Here is a 13,730-nt window from a genome sequence, read left to right on the forward strand (position 1 = left end):
AAATTATACAGCTAGTTGGAAGTATTTTACTCGATTTTGCATAGTCATATATATTTGTGTGTATGCTCTTGAAATTAAAATTAACCTGCAGTTCCGGAACCGAAAGTCGCATCCGGATAAAATTCGATAGGATTCTATGAGCTTTTCTCAGACTTTTATCTGAATCTTAGTTTGTGAAATGGTCCATCGGTATTTTACGCCGTTACTCCAGAACCGGTAGTCGGATCCGGATGAAATGCAATAGCAGGCTATGGGACTATAGGGCCTCTCATCTAAGTTGGAGAAAATCAGAACTTCGATTAACCCGAATGTTTATCCTTTCTAATATAGATAGGGATAAAAACGTCACTAATACATTATATCACCGGAACCGTAAGTGACAACCACTTGAAGTTCAAACCTGTTTAACCCATTAAAACCCGAGAGTTTTTAAAATTTGAATCAACTGAACTGATACCATCAACCACTGTCAGGAATCTACACACATATGTTAGCATCAAATTTACCATTGTTTTGAACATTATTTTGTTTTTTGCCTTTCTCATATAGAAAGGTTTTGCAATCACTTGAAAACCCGACTAGTAAAAAGCGGAATTCCTGAATTTCATCCGGATCCGACTTCCGTTTCCGGAGTTATAGGGTAAAGTGTGTTCAATATTGTACACCGTCACTTAAACCGGCGGAAAAAATAATGTAAAAATTTTTCTAAACTGGTCTCAAAACTACACAAATCGGTAGTCATTATCAGTAGGCAACTAAACATACCGATGCCGGCTATCCTGGTTCCCGGTATCCGGTTCCGGAAGCATCGGAAACAGTGGTCATATATACCAAAATAGATCCAAGTCACTTTTCTCAGCGATGGTTCGACCGATTTCCAGATTAGATTCAAATGAAAGATCTTACGGTCCCATACAGAATTTCTGAATTTCATCCGGATCCGACTTCCGGTTCAGATTTTATAGGGTAATGTATGTTGAATATTGTACACCTTCACTTGAACTGGCGGAACAAAAACCGTAAAAATGTTGTAAACTGGACTCAAAACCGTTATTCCTAATCTTAGGCTCAAATGAAAAGTCTTATGGTCCTACCAAAAATTACAGCATATTTTCGGATACAACACACATTTAAATCGTCATTTAGAGTGCGTAGAGTTTGTACGTCATGTTAGTTGGTGGTCGTACGAACCGACTTCGATTATACCGGTTCTCGGGTTCCGGTGCCGAAAGTGCATATAATAGTGAACCCACTTCGTTTTCTTAAGGATGACCTGCGCGAGCAAAGAACTGTTTTATTCTGTATGTTATGCACATACAATCTCTTGGTTTCTTTCAAAAATCGAAGAGAAAATTTTTAGATATAACATGTTTCAAGTCTGTGTTAATTTGTAACCACAAAATATAAATATTATCACATAATTTGACAAAAAATACAAAGCAATATATGACTTACTATTGCAGTGTCATTTCTAATAGTTAGTAGATCAAGGGTGAATGATCAAAATATAAAAAAGAATGAAAAACAAACAGCATTTTTAACACACAAAGAGGTTCCGTAGTGTAGTTTTACTGTTTTTGTTATTGTGAAGCTGTTGGATATTGCGGTTTGACAGTAAACATCCATTCTAGTGTGTATATATATTTCCATCGGATATATTGTTTCTGTTTATTCAATTTCCTATCAGTTCTACCGCCAACATAATGTAGAAATCAATAAATCTATGATTTGTGTTTTAACTGGAGTGTATATTTTATATTTAAAATTTCATTATAATTAATTGCTTAAACTCACACGCAAAGCAAGGCGAAATTTTGCCGAGAGTCGAAAACAAAATCGAAGTGTGTACGAGCCGGTGTTCAGAACTTTCTTTTTTATCTATTTCGAATGATTATACGCTATCTTCTTTGTAAAAGCATCAACTTTTAATCGATAAATACAACAATTTAAATGTATCGGTCAACATCGAGTAATAACAATGGCTGAAAAAAATATTGCACTTGCTAGGACGTATAATTTATATGCAGTACAGATGTGTAGATCAAAATATGGTTTCACGGTATTTCTTCACGAGAGAACAGATCGTAACGCGGTGTTGTTTCAATATTACATCGAAAAGTTCAATATAAATGCCTCGTCGTTAAGTACGATTCAATTTGCAAACAGATCAATCTCTAATCACAAGAGGAAGCACAACGAGTGGAGCATTGAACTTCGGATTATCGGAATACAACGACCAGGTTCGCTTGCGGCAGTCGAAAATTCCTACGCAAACCGTCTTTACAATATCCTTGGCATCCTTTTCCCGGAAGACGGTATGCTCTTTGGCGCTTTGATCGCCTAACATACGAATCACGTCGTTGACGGTTTTCGGTGGCTTGAACGAATTGAACGTTTTCATACGTTCTACACTGGAGTCCACTATAAGTCCGGTAACCTCCGGCACTGGCAGTCGCAGGTACTTGTTAGCGTGTACGAGGAACTCACCCGGGCTGGCAGTCAAAATGTTCAACTGTGATTGGTCCCGCTCAGAAGGTCCCATTTCGGCGTTGTGGAACAAACGATCTCCTTCTTGTCTGCACGAGAAGAATTGTAAAATAGGAGGATAGGGGGAAAACAGCAAAACAGCACTTACTTCAAAAACGTCATATTGATCGAACATCCATCAGCAGCACCAACTCCGTTATCCCGCAGTATTTGTTGGGCCTGAACAAAGTTTTCCGATGAAAGCAGAGCCCGTGTTATGAAATGGCGTGCTGTAAGTTCGGCAGAGAAGGTTAGCCCCAAGCTATTGTTCTAAGTAGCACAATACTTACGAGTTTTTCCACCATGCAACTTTCTGGCGCTCAACGTATTGATCGAAAATACTAGCCCATGATGGTTATAGTTCATGGTGTAACCAGGTAGGTGACCTGCGTAGCATAAGGAAGTGAACCGTTCTTCTGTTACGTTATACTTTCCCTGAGGAGAGTCCGAAACTATGTGGGCCGAAACGAAGTAATAGTGATTGAGGACTTCACTCAGTGCATCTTCTGTATGAGCTAAAATCTCCTAAAAATGTATAAAAATAATAGATTTTTTAACTAACATCACGTTACATAAAATTTTAGCTTACACAGTCAGGCTCGTTGACACAAATAGTCGAACATCCAATCGGTTGATTGATGCTATTTTTACCCGCTACGGCTATCGGTAAAATATCATCCATGTGCAACAGAAACAACTGCAATCAGACAAGGTGATGATCATGAATAATTTAATTACAGAAACATGCCATTGAAGATACTAGATCAAGTTCATTCACACAGATACTTAGTATCCAATTAAGAGTAGCCATAAGCATTAGCTCAGGTGGTTAATTGTATCGACGATCAAGTTCCTCTCAGCATGCGTACTTCAATCAACCTTATGTGATCGAATTCGAGTGTATATATTTAATGAGCGGAAGAAGATCAAGCAATTCTAAGTCGTTTTTTGTTCAAACAGGCTATGAGTAATCTGATAAAATTGAATAATGAGGAATTCCGGATGCAAAAATTGAAGACCTATGCCTAAACAAAGTTATTCTAGCGAAATTAAAAACATTTTTGTGATGTTTCTCCTGAAGACCACACATTCCTACAACATATAATTTGTTTAATTTTTTGAATGATTTGCACAATTCTGAATATGTGTGTTCTTTTTTTTTTTTTCCTAAATACGTTTATTTCATAGGCAATATACATAAGTTTTTCTTCGCCGTGGCATCCACAATACATAGTAGTTTAAACCTAATACATTTCGAATATCATATTAGTATGTTGGTACTCATTAGTTAATCTAAACACTGTTTTTATCAAGCGAGTTGCTATTTTAATTACATTAAATAAAATACATTTATTTTGTACATGATCTTATAACTATTTCAGGATTGTTTGTATCAGTTCACCACTTATATTCAATATCCTATAGTTGGCTATTGGTTGAACTCATGGAAGAGAAAACAGTTTAACATAAAATAAAATTTAAATTGGAACTCCAATGGATTTAATGAAATGATAAAGAAGTTTCATGTATGGAAGGTCACGACAAGCAAGAATGTCGCGAACTGGGACATTGGATAGTCTACCTTGGGTACGCAAGGAATTTATTAGTTGAGATCTGACATCACGAAACTCCACGCATGTCCAAACAACATGGTCAATATCGCGGTAACCTTCGCCGCAAGCACAATGATTAGTCTCGGAAAGTCCAATTCGAAGGAGATGTGCATCTAACGTGTAGTGATTGGACATGAGTCTGGACATCACACGAATGAAATCTCTACTCACATCCAGTCCCCTGAACCATGCCTTTGTCGATATTTTAGGAATAATTGAGTGCATCCACCGACCCAGATCATCTTTATCCCAAGAAGCTTGCCAGCTGGCAAGTGTTCTTTGGCGAGACGCGCTATAGAATTCGTTGAAAGCAATCGGTCTCTCATAAATTTCACCCTCAATAGCACCACGTTTGGCTAAAATATCGGCTCTTTCATTGCCTGGAATGGAGCAATGAGCCGGAACCCAAACTATTGTGATTAGATAATTATTATTCAATATGTCGTTCAGACACTGTTTTATTTTACCCAAGAAAAACGGTTCATTTTTGCCAGCAGCGTTTGAGCGAATGGCTTCAATTGCACTCAGACTATCTGTGAAGAGGAAATAATGGTTTGGAGATAATGTGACGATTACATTCAAGCTATAATGAACTGCTGCTAACTCTGCTATATAAACAGATGCAGGTTCTTGAAGCTTGAATGAGGCCGAAACATTATTGTTGAACATACCAAACCCTGTCGCTTCTTCCATTCGCGATCCGTCCGTGTAAAACATTTTCTCAGAGTTAATATGCCTGAACTTACTTGAAAATATTTTTGGGATTTCCATAGAGCGTAGGTGGTCCGGGATTCCACGCACTTCGCGCTGCATGGATGTGTCGAAAAATAAAGTTGAGTCAGGTACATTTAGGAGGCTGACACGGATAGGAATATATCTTGAAGGGTTGATTTCCTGTGACATATGGTTAAAATATACTGTCATGAATTTTGTTTGAGATCGAAGCTCGACTAGTCGTTCGAAATTATTAATTACCATGGGATTCAGCACATCACATCTTATTAGCAGGCGTGATGAAAGCTCCCAAAATCGATCTTTTAATGGAAGAACTCCCGCCAGAACTTCAAGACTCATTGTATGTGTCGAATGCATGCAGCCTAAAGCAATTCGCAAACAACGGTACTGAATTCGCTCAAGTTTGATAATATGAGAATTTGCAGCGGAACGAAAACAAACGCATCCATATTCCATCACTGAAAGTATCGTTGTCTGATACAATTTTATTAGATCTTGCGGATGAGCACCCCACCAAGACCCTGTTATTGTTCGAAGAAAATTTACTCTTTGTTGGCATTTCGTTATCAGATACCTAATGTGTCCTCCCCACGTGCATTTGGAATCAAACCACACCCCGAGGTATTTGAAAGTCAAAACCTGTTCGATTATTCTTCCCATCATATGAAGCTGAAGTTGCGCGGGATCACGCTTTTTTGAAAAGACGACCAGCTCTGTTTTCTCCGCAGAGAATTCGATACCAAGATGAACAGCCCAAACGGACAATTTATCTAAGGTATCTTGCAATGGTTTTTGCAGATCAATAGCTTTGGATCCAGTAACTGAAACCACGCCATCATCTGCCAATTGTCTTAGTGTACATGGGGTTACTAGACAGCTGTCAATGTCATTCACGTAAAAATTATAGAGGAGCGGACTGAGGCATGAGCCTTGCGGGAGACCCATGTAGCTAATTCTGATTGTTGCCAAATCGCCATGTGAAAAATGCATGCGTTTCTCTGACAAAAGGTTGTGCAAATAATTATTTATAACCGCTGGGAGTCCATGTTGGTGGAGCTTATCTGAAAGAACATCAATGGAAACTGAATCAAATGCTCCTTTAATGTCTAAAAATACAGATGCCATTTGTTGCTTTTGAGCGAAGGCAATTTGGATGTCAGACGAAAGTAATGCAAGGCAATCATTCGTCCCTTTATTTCTACGGAAGCCAAACTGAGTATCTGACAACAAACCGTTCGTCTCGACCCAAGTGTCGAGACGTCGTAGAATAATTTTTTCGAACAATTTTCTGATGCAGGACAACATCGCAATGGGTCTATATGAGTTGTGATTGGAAGCTGGTTTCCCCGGCTTTTGAATGGCGATAACTTTCACTTGTCTCCAGTCAGGTGGAACAATATTTTGCTCAAGAAACTTGTTGAACAATTCCAACAAACGTCTTTTTGCGAGGTCGGGCAGATTCTTCACCAAGTTGAATTTAATTCTGTCCAATCCAGGAGCGTTATTGTTACAAGACATGAGTGCTATGGAAAATTCCATCATTGAAAAGGGGCTATCAATGGAATCATCATTTGAAGAAGACTCCCTAACAATGCTATGCGTAGGAACGGAATCTGGACAAACTTTCCTCGCAAAATCAAATATCCATCGATTCGAGTACTCCTCACTCTCATTTCCTACGTTACGATTCCTCATTCGTCTGGCCGTATTCCAAAGAGTGCTCATTGAGGTTTCTCTTGACAAACCTTCCACAAAATGTCTCCAATAGCTGCATTTCTTAACCCGAAGTATGTTCTTGTACTTGGTTTCTAAAACCAAGAATTTTTCAAAATTCTGAGGAGTTCCTCCTCCTCGTTTTAAAAACGTCTTGAAAGCATTTTGTTTCGCGTGTTTAGCATCTGAGCACTCTTTGTCCCACCAAGGATTTGGAGGTCTTCTGTTAGACGATGGACCAAGAAATCGTTTGGTTTGGGCTTGTTCTGCGGCCTCCAGAATCGAACAAACGAGGAAGTCATATTCTTCAAGTGGGGGAAGCTCTTCCATTGAAGTTAAGACACTTGAAATATTACTTTGGTATTTAATCCAGTCAATATTTTTTGTCAAATCATATGGAATATTAACTGAATTAGCAATGCCTTTGTTACTGCTAATTGAGATGATGATTGGTAAATGATCGCTACCATGTAAATCAGGAAATACTTTCCAGGTGCAATCTAGTCGAATTGAAGTCGAACAAAGAGATAAATCTAATGCACTTGGACGTGCAGGAGGTCTTGGGATCCGTGTCATGCTACCCATATTTAGTACCGTCATGCTAAAATTGTCGCAAATATTATATATTAGAGATGATCTGCTATCATTGTAAACGGAACCCCACATCATTCCGTGCGAATTGAAATCTCCTAAAATCAAACGTGGAGCAGGAAGGGCTTCGACAATTTCATTAAGCTGTCGTTGTCCAACTTGAGCTCTTGGAGGAATATATACCGAAGCAATGCAAATGTCCTTTCCTTTAATGTTTATTTGACAAGCAACAACTTCTATACTAGAAGTTGAAGGAATGTTTAATCTATAAAAGGAATAACATTTCTTAATTCCTAAAAGCACTCCACCATACGGGGAGTCTCTGTCGAGACGTATAATGTTAAAGTCATTAAAATTTAAGGCTATGTTTGATGTAAGCCATGTTTCGCACAAAGCAAATACATCACATTTTTGACTATGCAACAAAACTTTAAATGAATCAAGTTTTGGCATGATGCTTCGACAATTCCACTGCAGGACAGTGATTGAATCATTTGCGGCGGATGATAAATTATCCATCAAATGATACAAAACCTGAAAGAGCTGGCCATTGAGCTGATAACTGTTTCAAAAAAGTTCTAGCTATTGGAAGGAATGCTGTTATGATGGTCTTTAGAGGTTCAGAAATATTGAATGCAGCGAAAATCCATTCTACAATTTCCGAAAATTTCAGTAATCCTGTTGGTGAATGTGAAATGGAGCCCACTGGATTATTGTCTTTTCTTGAGCTAGTTCCTGGATTGGTTTGTGAATTTGACAAACCAGGAGGCACAGTTTTTGGTTTTAAATTTGGCTTTTTAGCTTTAACACGGGGATCTTTTTTTGAAGGTATAATTTTAGGTGTCTTTTTTGGTATTTTGTGGTTTGTTAATCTCCTCTTAACAGACCCTTGAGGAGTGACAAACGAGGTATCTTCACTATTTCCGTCAGAGTCAGATTCCTCTGGCTCCGCAAGATTTGAAAAACCGTTTTCGGTTTCCAAAGGGGAGACATGTATGACCGTTTTGAGCATTTCTGCATATGTGCGCTTAGACCGTGCTTTTAAAGAAAGCTTCATTTTGTCTTTACGCAGCTTAAATGCAGCGCACACTGAAAGATCATCATGAGGGCTTTCCCCACAATAAACACATTTTTCAACATCTTTATCGCAAAGATTATCCTTATGAGGCCCTTGACATTTGATACATTTGGACTTATTACTACAGTAAGTAGCTGTATGTCCGAATTTTTTACAGTTCGTGCAATTCATAACATGCGGTACGAAAAGCCGAACAGGAAGACGAATTTTATCGATATAGACATGGCTAGGCAATGCAGATCCGGCAAATGTTACGCGAAACGAATCTGAGGGACGATAAGACTTTTTTCCATCGACAATAGATGCTGAGTACAATTGTTTGCACTCGAGTATCTTAACTCCCTCAAGCATGGAGTTTTTAAAACGGCCAACTCCATTTTTAAGTAAATCATCTGCTGTCAGACTTGCTTCAGTCACAACACCGTCAATTTCTACCTCCTTCGATGGAATGTAAACTCGATATTCAATAGCAAATAATTTACAGGTTACAATATCGTTTGCCTGTTTCAAGTCGTTAACTACAACTCGAATTTTATCTCTATTAACCTTACAGATTTCTTTAACTTCAGAGAAATGTGATGTCAAATCCTTTGTAATTTGCATCAAGTTTAAAATCTTTTCTTTTTTTCGAAGATAGACTATCCATGGCCCAGTGGTACCCTGTGGATAATGTTTAGCCCTCGGAGTATTTAAACTTTTACTAGTATCCGGAATCGGATTCGGATGATCTTCCATGAGATCATCCATTACATTAAATTTTTTTTGTAAATTAATAATACCAAAATAAAAACTTATGTTTAGTAAAATTTCAGATATAAGAAATAAAAAATAAATTAAATTAAATCTACCTTGTAGCTGATGTCTCTGTTCCTTTATCGTGAAGAACGACGTGAAGCTCTTCCAACGATTTCCAATTGGCAGTCTTTTGCTGTTTCCAATTGGCAGTCTTCTGTCGTTTACTGCTATCTCAGTTGCTCTGCCGTCGTTGTGAACACCACTGCACTTGCTGTACCTGACCCCAGGTACAGTGCTTTTGCTCTTGGTGGCGATCAAATGCGATGCTTGCAGTGTAGCACCTCGCGATATATGCCGTCTCTTTTGATCCTACGCAGCGTACAAATTCTGGTACCTGGTAGATCAGCACTGGGTTGCTTTAGCACCTCTGTGCCTTTGCACCCCTTCGTCTTCGCACCTTTATGCGATGGCACCTCTGTGACTCGTCACTTCTATGCTCTCGCACCTCTGTGTCTCTACACCTCTGTGCGTATGAACGGGATGGCCTTCGTTGCTAGCTTTCCAGTCGGGAAACGCCCCGAATATTGCGTTTGCTATGGGCAGTTTAACTACCTGAAGCTTAGAATTGTCTCGGTAGCAGCCGTTAACTCACGAGCCAGTACAATCGAAACACAACCTCTTCGCTTGAATGGTTTTTACTGAATCAAATGTGTGTTCTAATTCTAGTGCATTTTTATACTGTCTTTATGATTTATTAACGTGGTACAACATTGATACGTTTATTTTCTAGAATCAAATGCGATGACATGATAAGACAGCTATTTCCATACGAATGTCAAAAAAGCTATAGGCATCAAAATACTCACATTAATAAATAGGGCTAATGACTAGGCAAACCTGTGAAATGTACTGCATTAGAAACGTCTTGCATTATTATTATTATACCCATAGTTCACCACTTCACATCATCTAAGAATGTGTGCATGTTAAACGCCGGATTGAACTTGTGTGTGAAAACCGCAGACGCAATGGGGAAATATATTCCGCTCAATTGATTTGTAATTACAGCTTATTTAGTTCGACAAATTATCATAATAAAGATAAATGCTGTCAGTCGGCCGGCGCTCGTATCGTTATGATATTTTAGTGCATCATTATATCATTATAGCATGCTTTCTTGGCAGCTTATAATACTACGCCTAGTTTTTATATGGCAATAATCAAGTGCACGTGAGGTTGCTCGGTATCTTAACGATACGGCAGGTAATGGACAGCTAATTTCTCTAGTGTTATGCATTCTACGTTAGACAAAAAACGATTGATTTTAACTGAGTGATAAATGGTTGGAGTGTAAAAAAGTTTCATGGAAGCTTTACTATACTGTAACCAATTTTTCTTTATAATGCTTTCAACTTCCTCATGTAGGAAAGCTGTACAATCACACTAAAATCAAACTTTCCATTCAACTATAGTTTGATATAAATGGCTGAATGCAATAATCGGAATAGTCTAGCTTTGTTTAGAATCCGTATAAAAACATTGAGAGCAATAAACGGACCCGAATTTTTCAATGCTAGAATCGTTTAAAAACTTTATTTTACAAAAACCGGACAAAACAAATTTTTGGCATTTTTCATTGAAAAACACTGGTGACGTGAATTGCTCTTGGTTTGCACTTTCAAACAGAAATCGCAATGAAACACCGTCAGAATGTTGCATTTCTGCTCGAAAGTGCAAAACCAGAGCAATCCATGCCACCAGTGTTTTTCAATGAAAAACGGCATTTGTTTCCAAAAACGGACTAAAACTTACCAACAGACGAAAACATATGTTTCGGAAGAACCGCCTAAGCTTTTATTAGATTTTTATATTTAACAATAGTTTTTTAAGGGATAGCTTAAGCAAATTTATTTAAACCTGTTTTACATTATAAAGCATAATTGAAAGAATATTCAGTTAAATTTCCGTATAATAATATTGAAAAATAAGGCGGTAGCAGAGCATTCCTCAAAACCTCTCTTGAGAATCGAGAACACGATAACTCGGCGTAGAATTATCTGAAATCAAAAATGCTCTTACATTAACTTAAAATACGAGTTATTTCTCCTCCTCCGTCGTTCACAAGTTATTATTTTGATTTTTTAACAGTTCGTGGCATATTTAAGCAAGAAACGCGATCTCACGTTAAATTTTCCGCCAATTTTGAGGTGAAAAACTACTATAATATGAAAATGGAAAAATTTCATAAACGTACAGGAGATGCATTTTATACCAAGAAAGTATGTTCCAAGTTTGAAAAGAATCGGTTTAGTAGATTTTGCAGGATCGTGTTCACGGACTTCAAAAAATTGGTTAAAACTACAAGAAAATGAAGAAAAATAAAACGAATTTCCGAAACTGTTACTCTTTTGTAAGTTAGAGGCGTTACGAAGCGTTGCATACGTTACTTTTTCGTGAGTTATAGGCGTTACGAAACGTTACCTGCGTTACTTTGTTGTTAGTCATAGGCGTTACGAAGCGTTACATGCGTTATACTTTAGTAAGTTATAGGCGATATGGGACGTTATTTTTTTGTAAGTTATAGGCGTTACGTTTTTAGTAAGTTATAGCCGTTACATGTGTTACTCGTTTATTAGTTACAAGCATTACATGCGTTACTTGTTTTAAGCTATGGGCGTCACGAAACGTTACGTGCGTTACTTCTATTTGAGCAATAGGCGTTACGATGTGTTAATTTTTATGGCGTTACATGTGTTAAGGAGTGTATCGAAAATAAGCTATCCAGTTATTCCTTCACGAATTTTCGAACTTCCGATCGAACGCTCTTCATCAAGTTCCGGACAATTGTTGCATCGCATTTTTTGGACGCTTGAACCCAAATTTGTTTGAACTCCTACATGTTCTTAGCTGCCTAACCAGTCTTCTTGAAGACCTTCTTCACGATTGCCCAGAAACGTTCGATGGGTCGAAACTGAGAGCCGACGCTAAATCCGACCAAAACAGTGGAGGTGTACTATGCTTCTTATAAAAAGAGCAGCAATCTCTTCTGGATACACTCAGATCGATAGATTTCTGCATTTATAGTTCCGGTAGTGTGAAAAATTGTTGACTTCAAACCACAGAAATATATTGCTTGCCATACCAGTATCTTTCGACCGAATTTCTCCACTTGAATCGACCTGTCCGCATCGCTCACATCCTCCCCAATGACGACAGTAAAGTATTGTGGACCTGTAAGGGTTTTTGAGTCCTCCTTTACATAAGTCTCATCGTCCATCAAAACGCATGCATCCGGACAACGCGAATACAATTTCCGGGCCCTTGTTGCTGCTCACTTCTTCTGTTATACACTTTGTTTCGAGATTTTCTGCTTCTTGTAGGTTTTCAGATGATTTCGCCTCTTGATACGCTGGATCATTTCGACACTCGTTACTGCTGTTTTGGCAAATCATGTATTGACATTGATTTGTTCTTCATGATTACAGACACCACTTTCTGGTCCAGTTTCGGGTTGGAAGAACCGGGTTTTCTGTCACTTCCTGGTAGCTCACCCAAAGAATAGTGTTCCCCAAACTTATTAATGATGGATTTAACACTGGCATGATGAATTCCAAACCGCTTCGCCAATTTTCGCATAGTGAAACCCTTTTCACTGAGCCATGTGTCCAGAACCTTAATTTTCACGTTATTTTCAATATGCAACATTTTGAAAACGCAAAATTTCAACCGCACAAACAAGTAAGGAAACGAAAGCTGACAGCCAAACGCACAGCATGCTGTGATCTGAGCATAAAAACCATCACAAATACATGTGTACAACACAAATGTATAGCTTATTTTCGATGCACTCCTTACTTGTAATGAGTTATAGACGCTACGAATCGTTACTAACTTTACTCATTTGTAAGTCACAAGCGTTATGATGCGTTACTCATAGTAAGTTTTAGCCATTACGAAGTGTTTTTTTTGTGATATATAGGCGTTACGAAGCGTTATCTGTTGTAAATTACAGGCTTTACGAAACGTGACATGTGTTACTCTGTATAAATTTTTGGCATTACGAAGTTATATGCGTTAGGAAGCATGCCTTAGTTAAGTAGGATTCTGCACAAGAGAAAGATATCCTGTCGCTCCGTGTGTCTCATTTCTCGAAAGGACAATGTATGGAACACTTGTAGAACTAATTTGATACTATTATTTTGCTGAAGAAAGTACGTTGATACGTTAAGGCGTTTAAGAGTTATGTAATGTGTTTGAGTTTTTTGAAGGTATTTTTAAAACTAATTTAAATAAACTAATTTAAAAATAACACCCCTCCAATGTTCTCTTAAATTTTTACCTATTTAATAACCTTTCAGGAACTGCATAGAATACATTTTTATCGATCTGGCATCTAATGAATATTTATATTTGAAGCTTGACTAGTTTTCGATGAAAAAACAATCATAACTTTTTACTGGTAGCTCATATAAAAAAGCTACTTTTAAACGGGAAAATTGATGTAACTCGATCAAATGAAAAGCTAGAGAGGTGCTTTTTTCAGCAAAGTTGCTCAAAATAAAATTTCCTACAACTTTATTTTACAACAAAATCATTTTTGAGTTCAATTAAAAAAGTTTCAGATTTTAATCCTAACGAGGACCACCCTAGTAACTTTTTCATCAAAAGGAGCGCCATTTGATTACAAACAACGTTTTGAAGACACCAACTACAAAAAACTAATATTTAATAGTGAAAAT

The 13,730-nt window shown here is 37.8% G+C and overlaps 1 protein-coding gene across 1 annotated transcript in view; it reads right to left on the reverse strand.

Annotated features, from left to right (window-relative positions):
• Positions 1-1,903: 1,903 nt before the first annotated feature.
• Positions 1,904-13,730, reverse strand: part of LOC131425779 (beta-alanyl-dopamine/carcinine hydrolase) — a 52,629-nt gene continuing 40,802 nt past the window's right edge. Inside the window, exons 4-7 of the mRNA XM_058587927.1 lie at positions 3,116-3,223; positions 2,817-3,051; positions 2,636-2,756; positions 1,904-2,576 (exon numbers count right to left, since the gene is read on the reverse strand). Coding sequence (XP_058443910.1) covers positions 2,168-2,576; positions 2,636-2,756; positions 2,817-3,051; positions 3,116-3,223 — 873 coding nt within the window. The 3' untranslated portion in view covers positions 1,904-2,167. The remainder of the gene's footprint in view (positions 2,577-2,635; positions 2,757-2,816; positions 3,052-3,115; positions 3,224-13,730) is intronic.

This window comes from Malaya genurostris, chromosome 1 (genome assembly GCF_030247185.1).
Source record: "Malaya genurostris strain Urasoe2022 chromosome 1, Malgen_1.1, whole genome shotgun sequence".
Taxonomy (NCBI): Eukaryota; Metazoa; Arthropoda; class Insecta; order Diptera; family Culicidae; genus Malaya; species Malaya genurostris.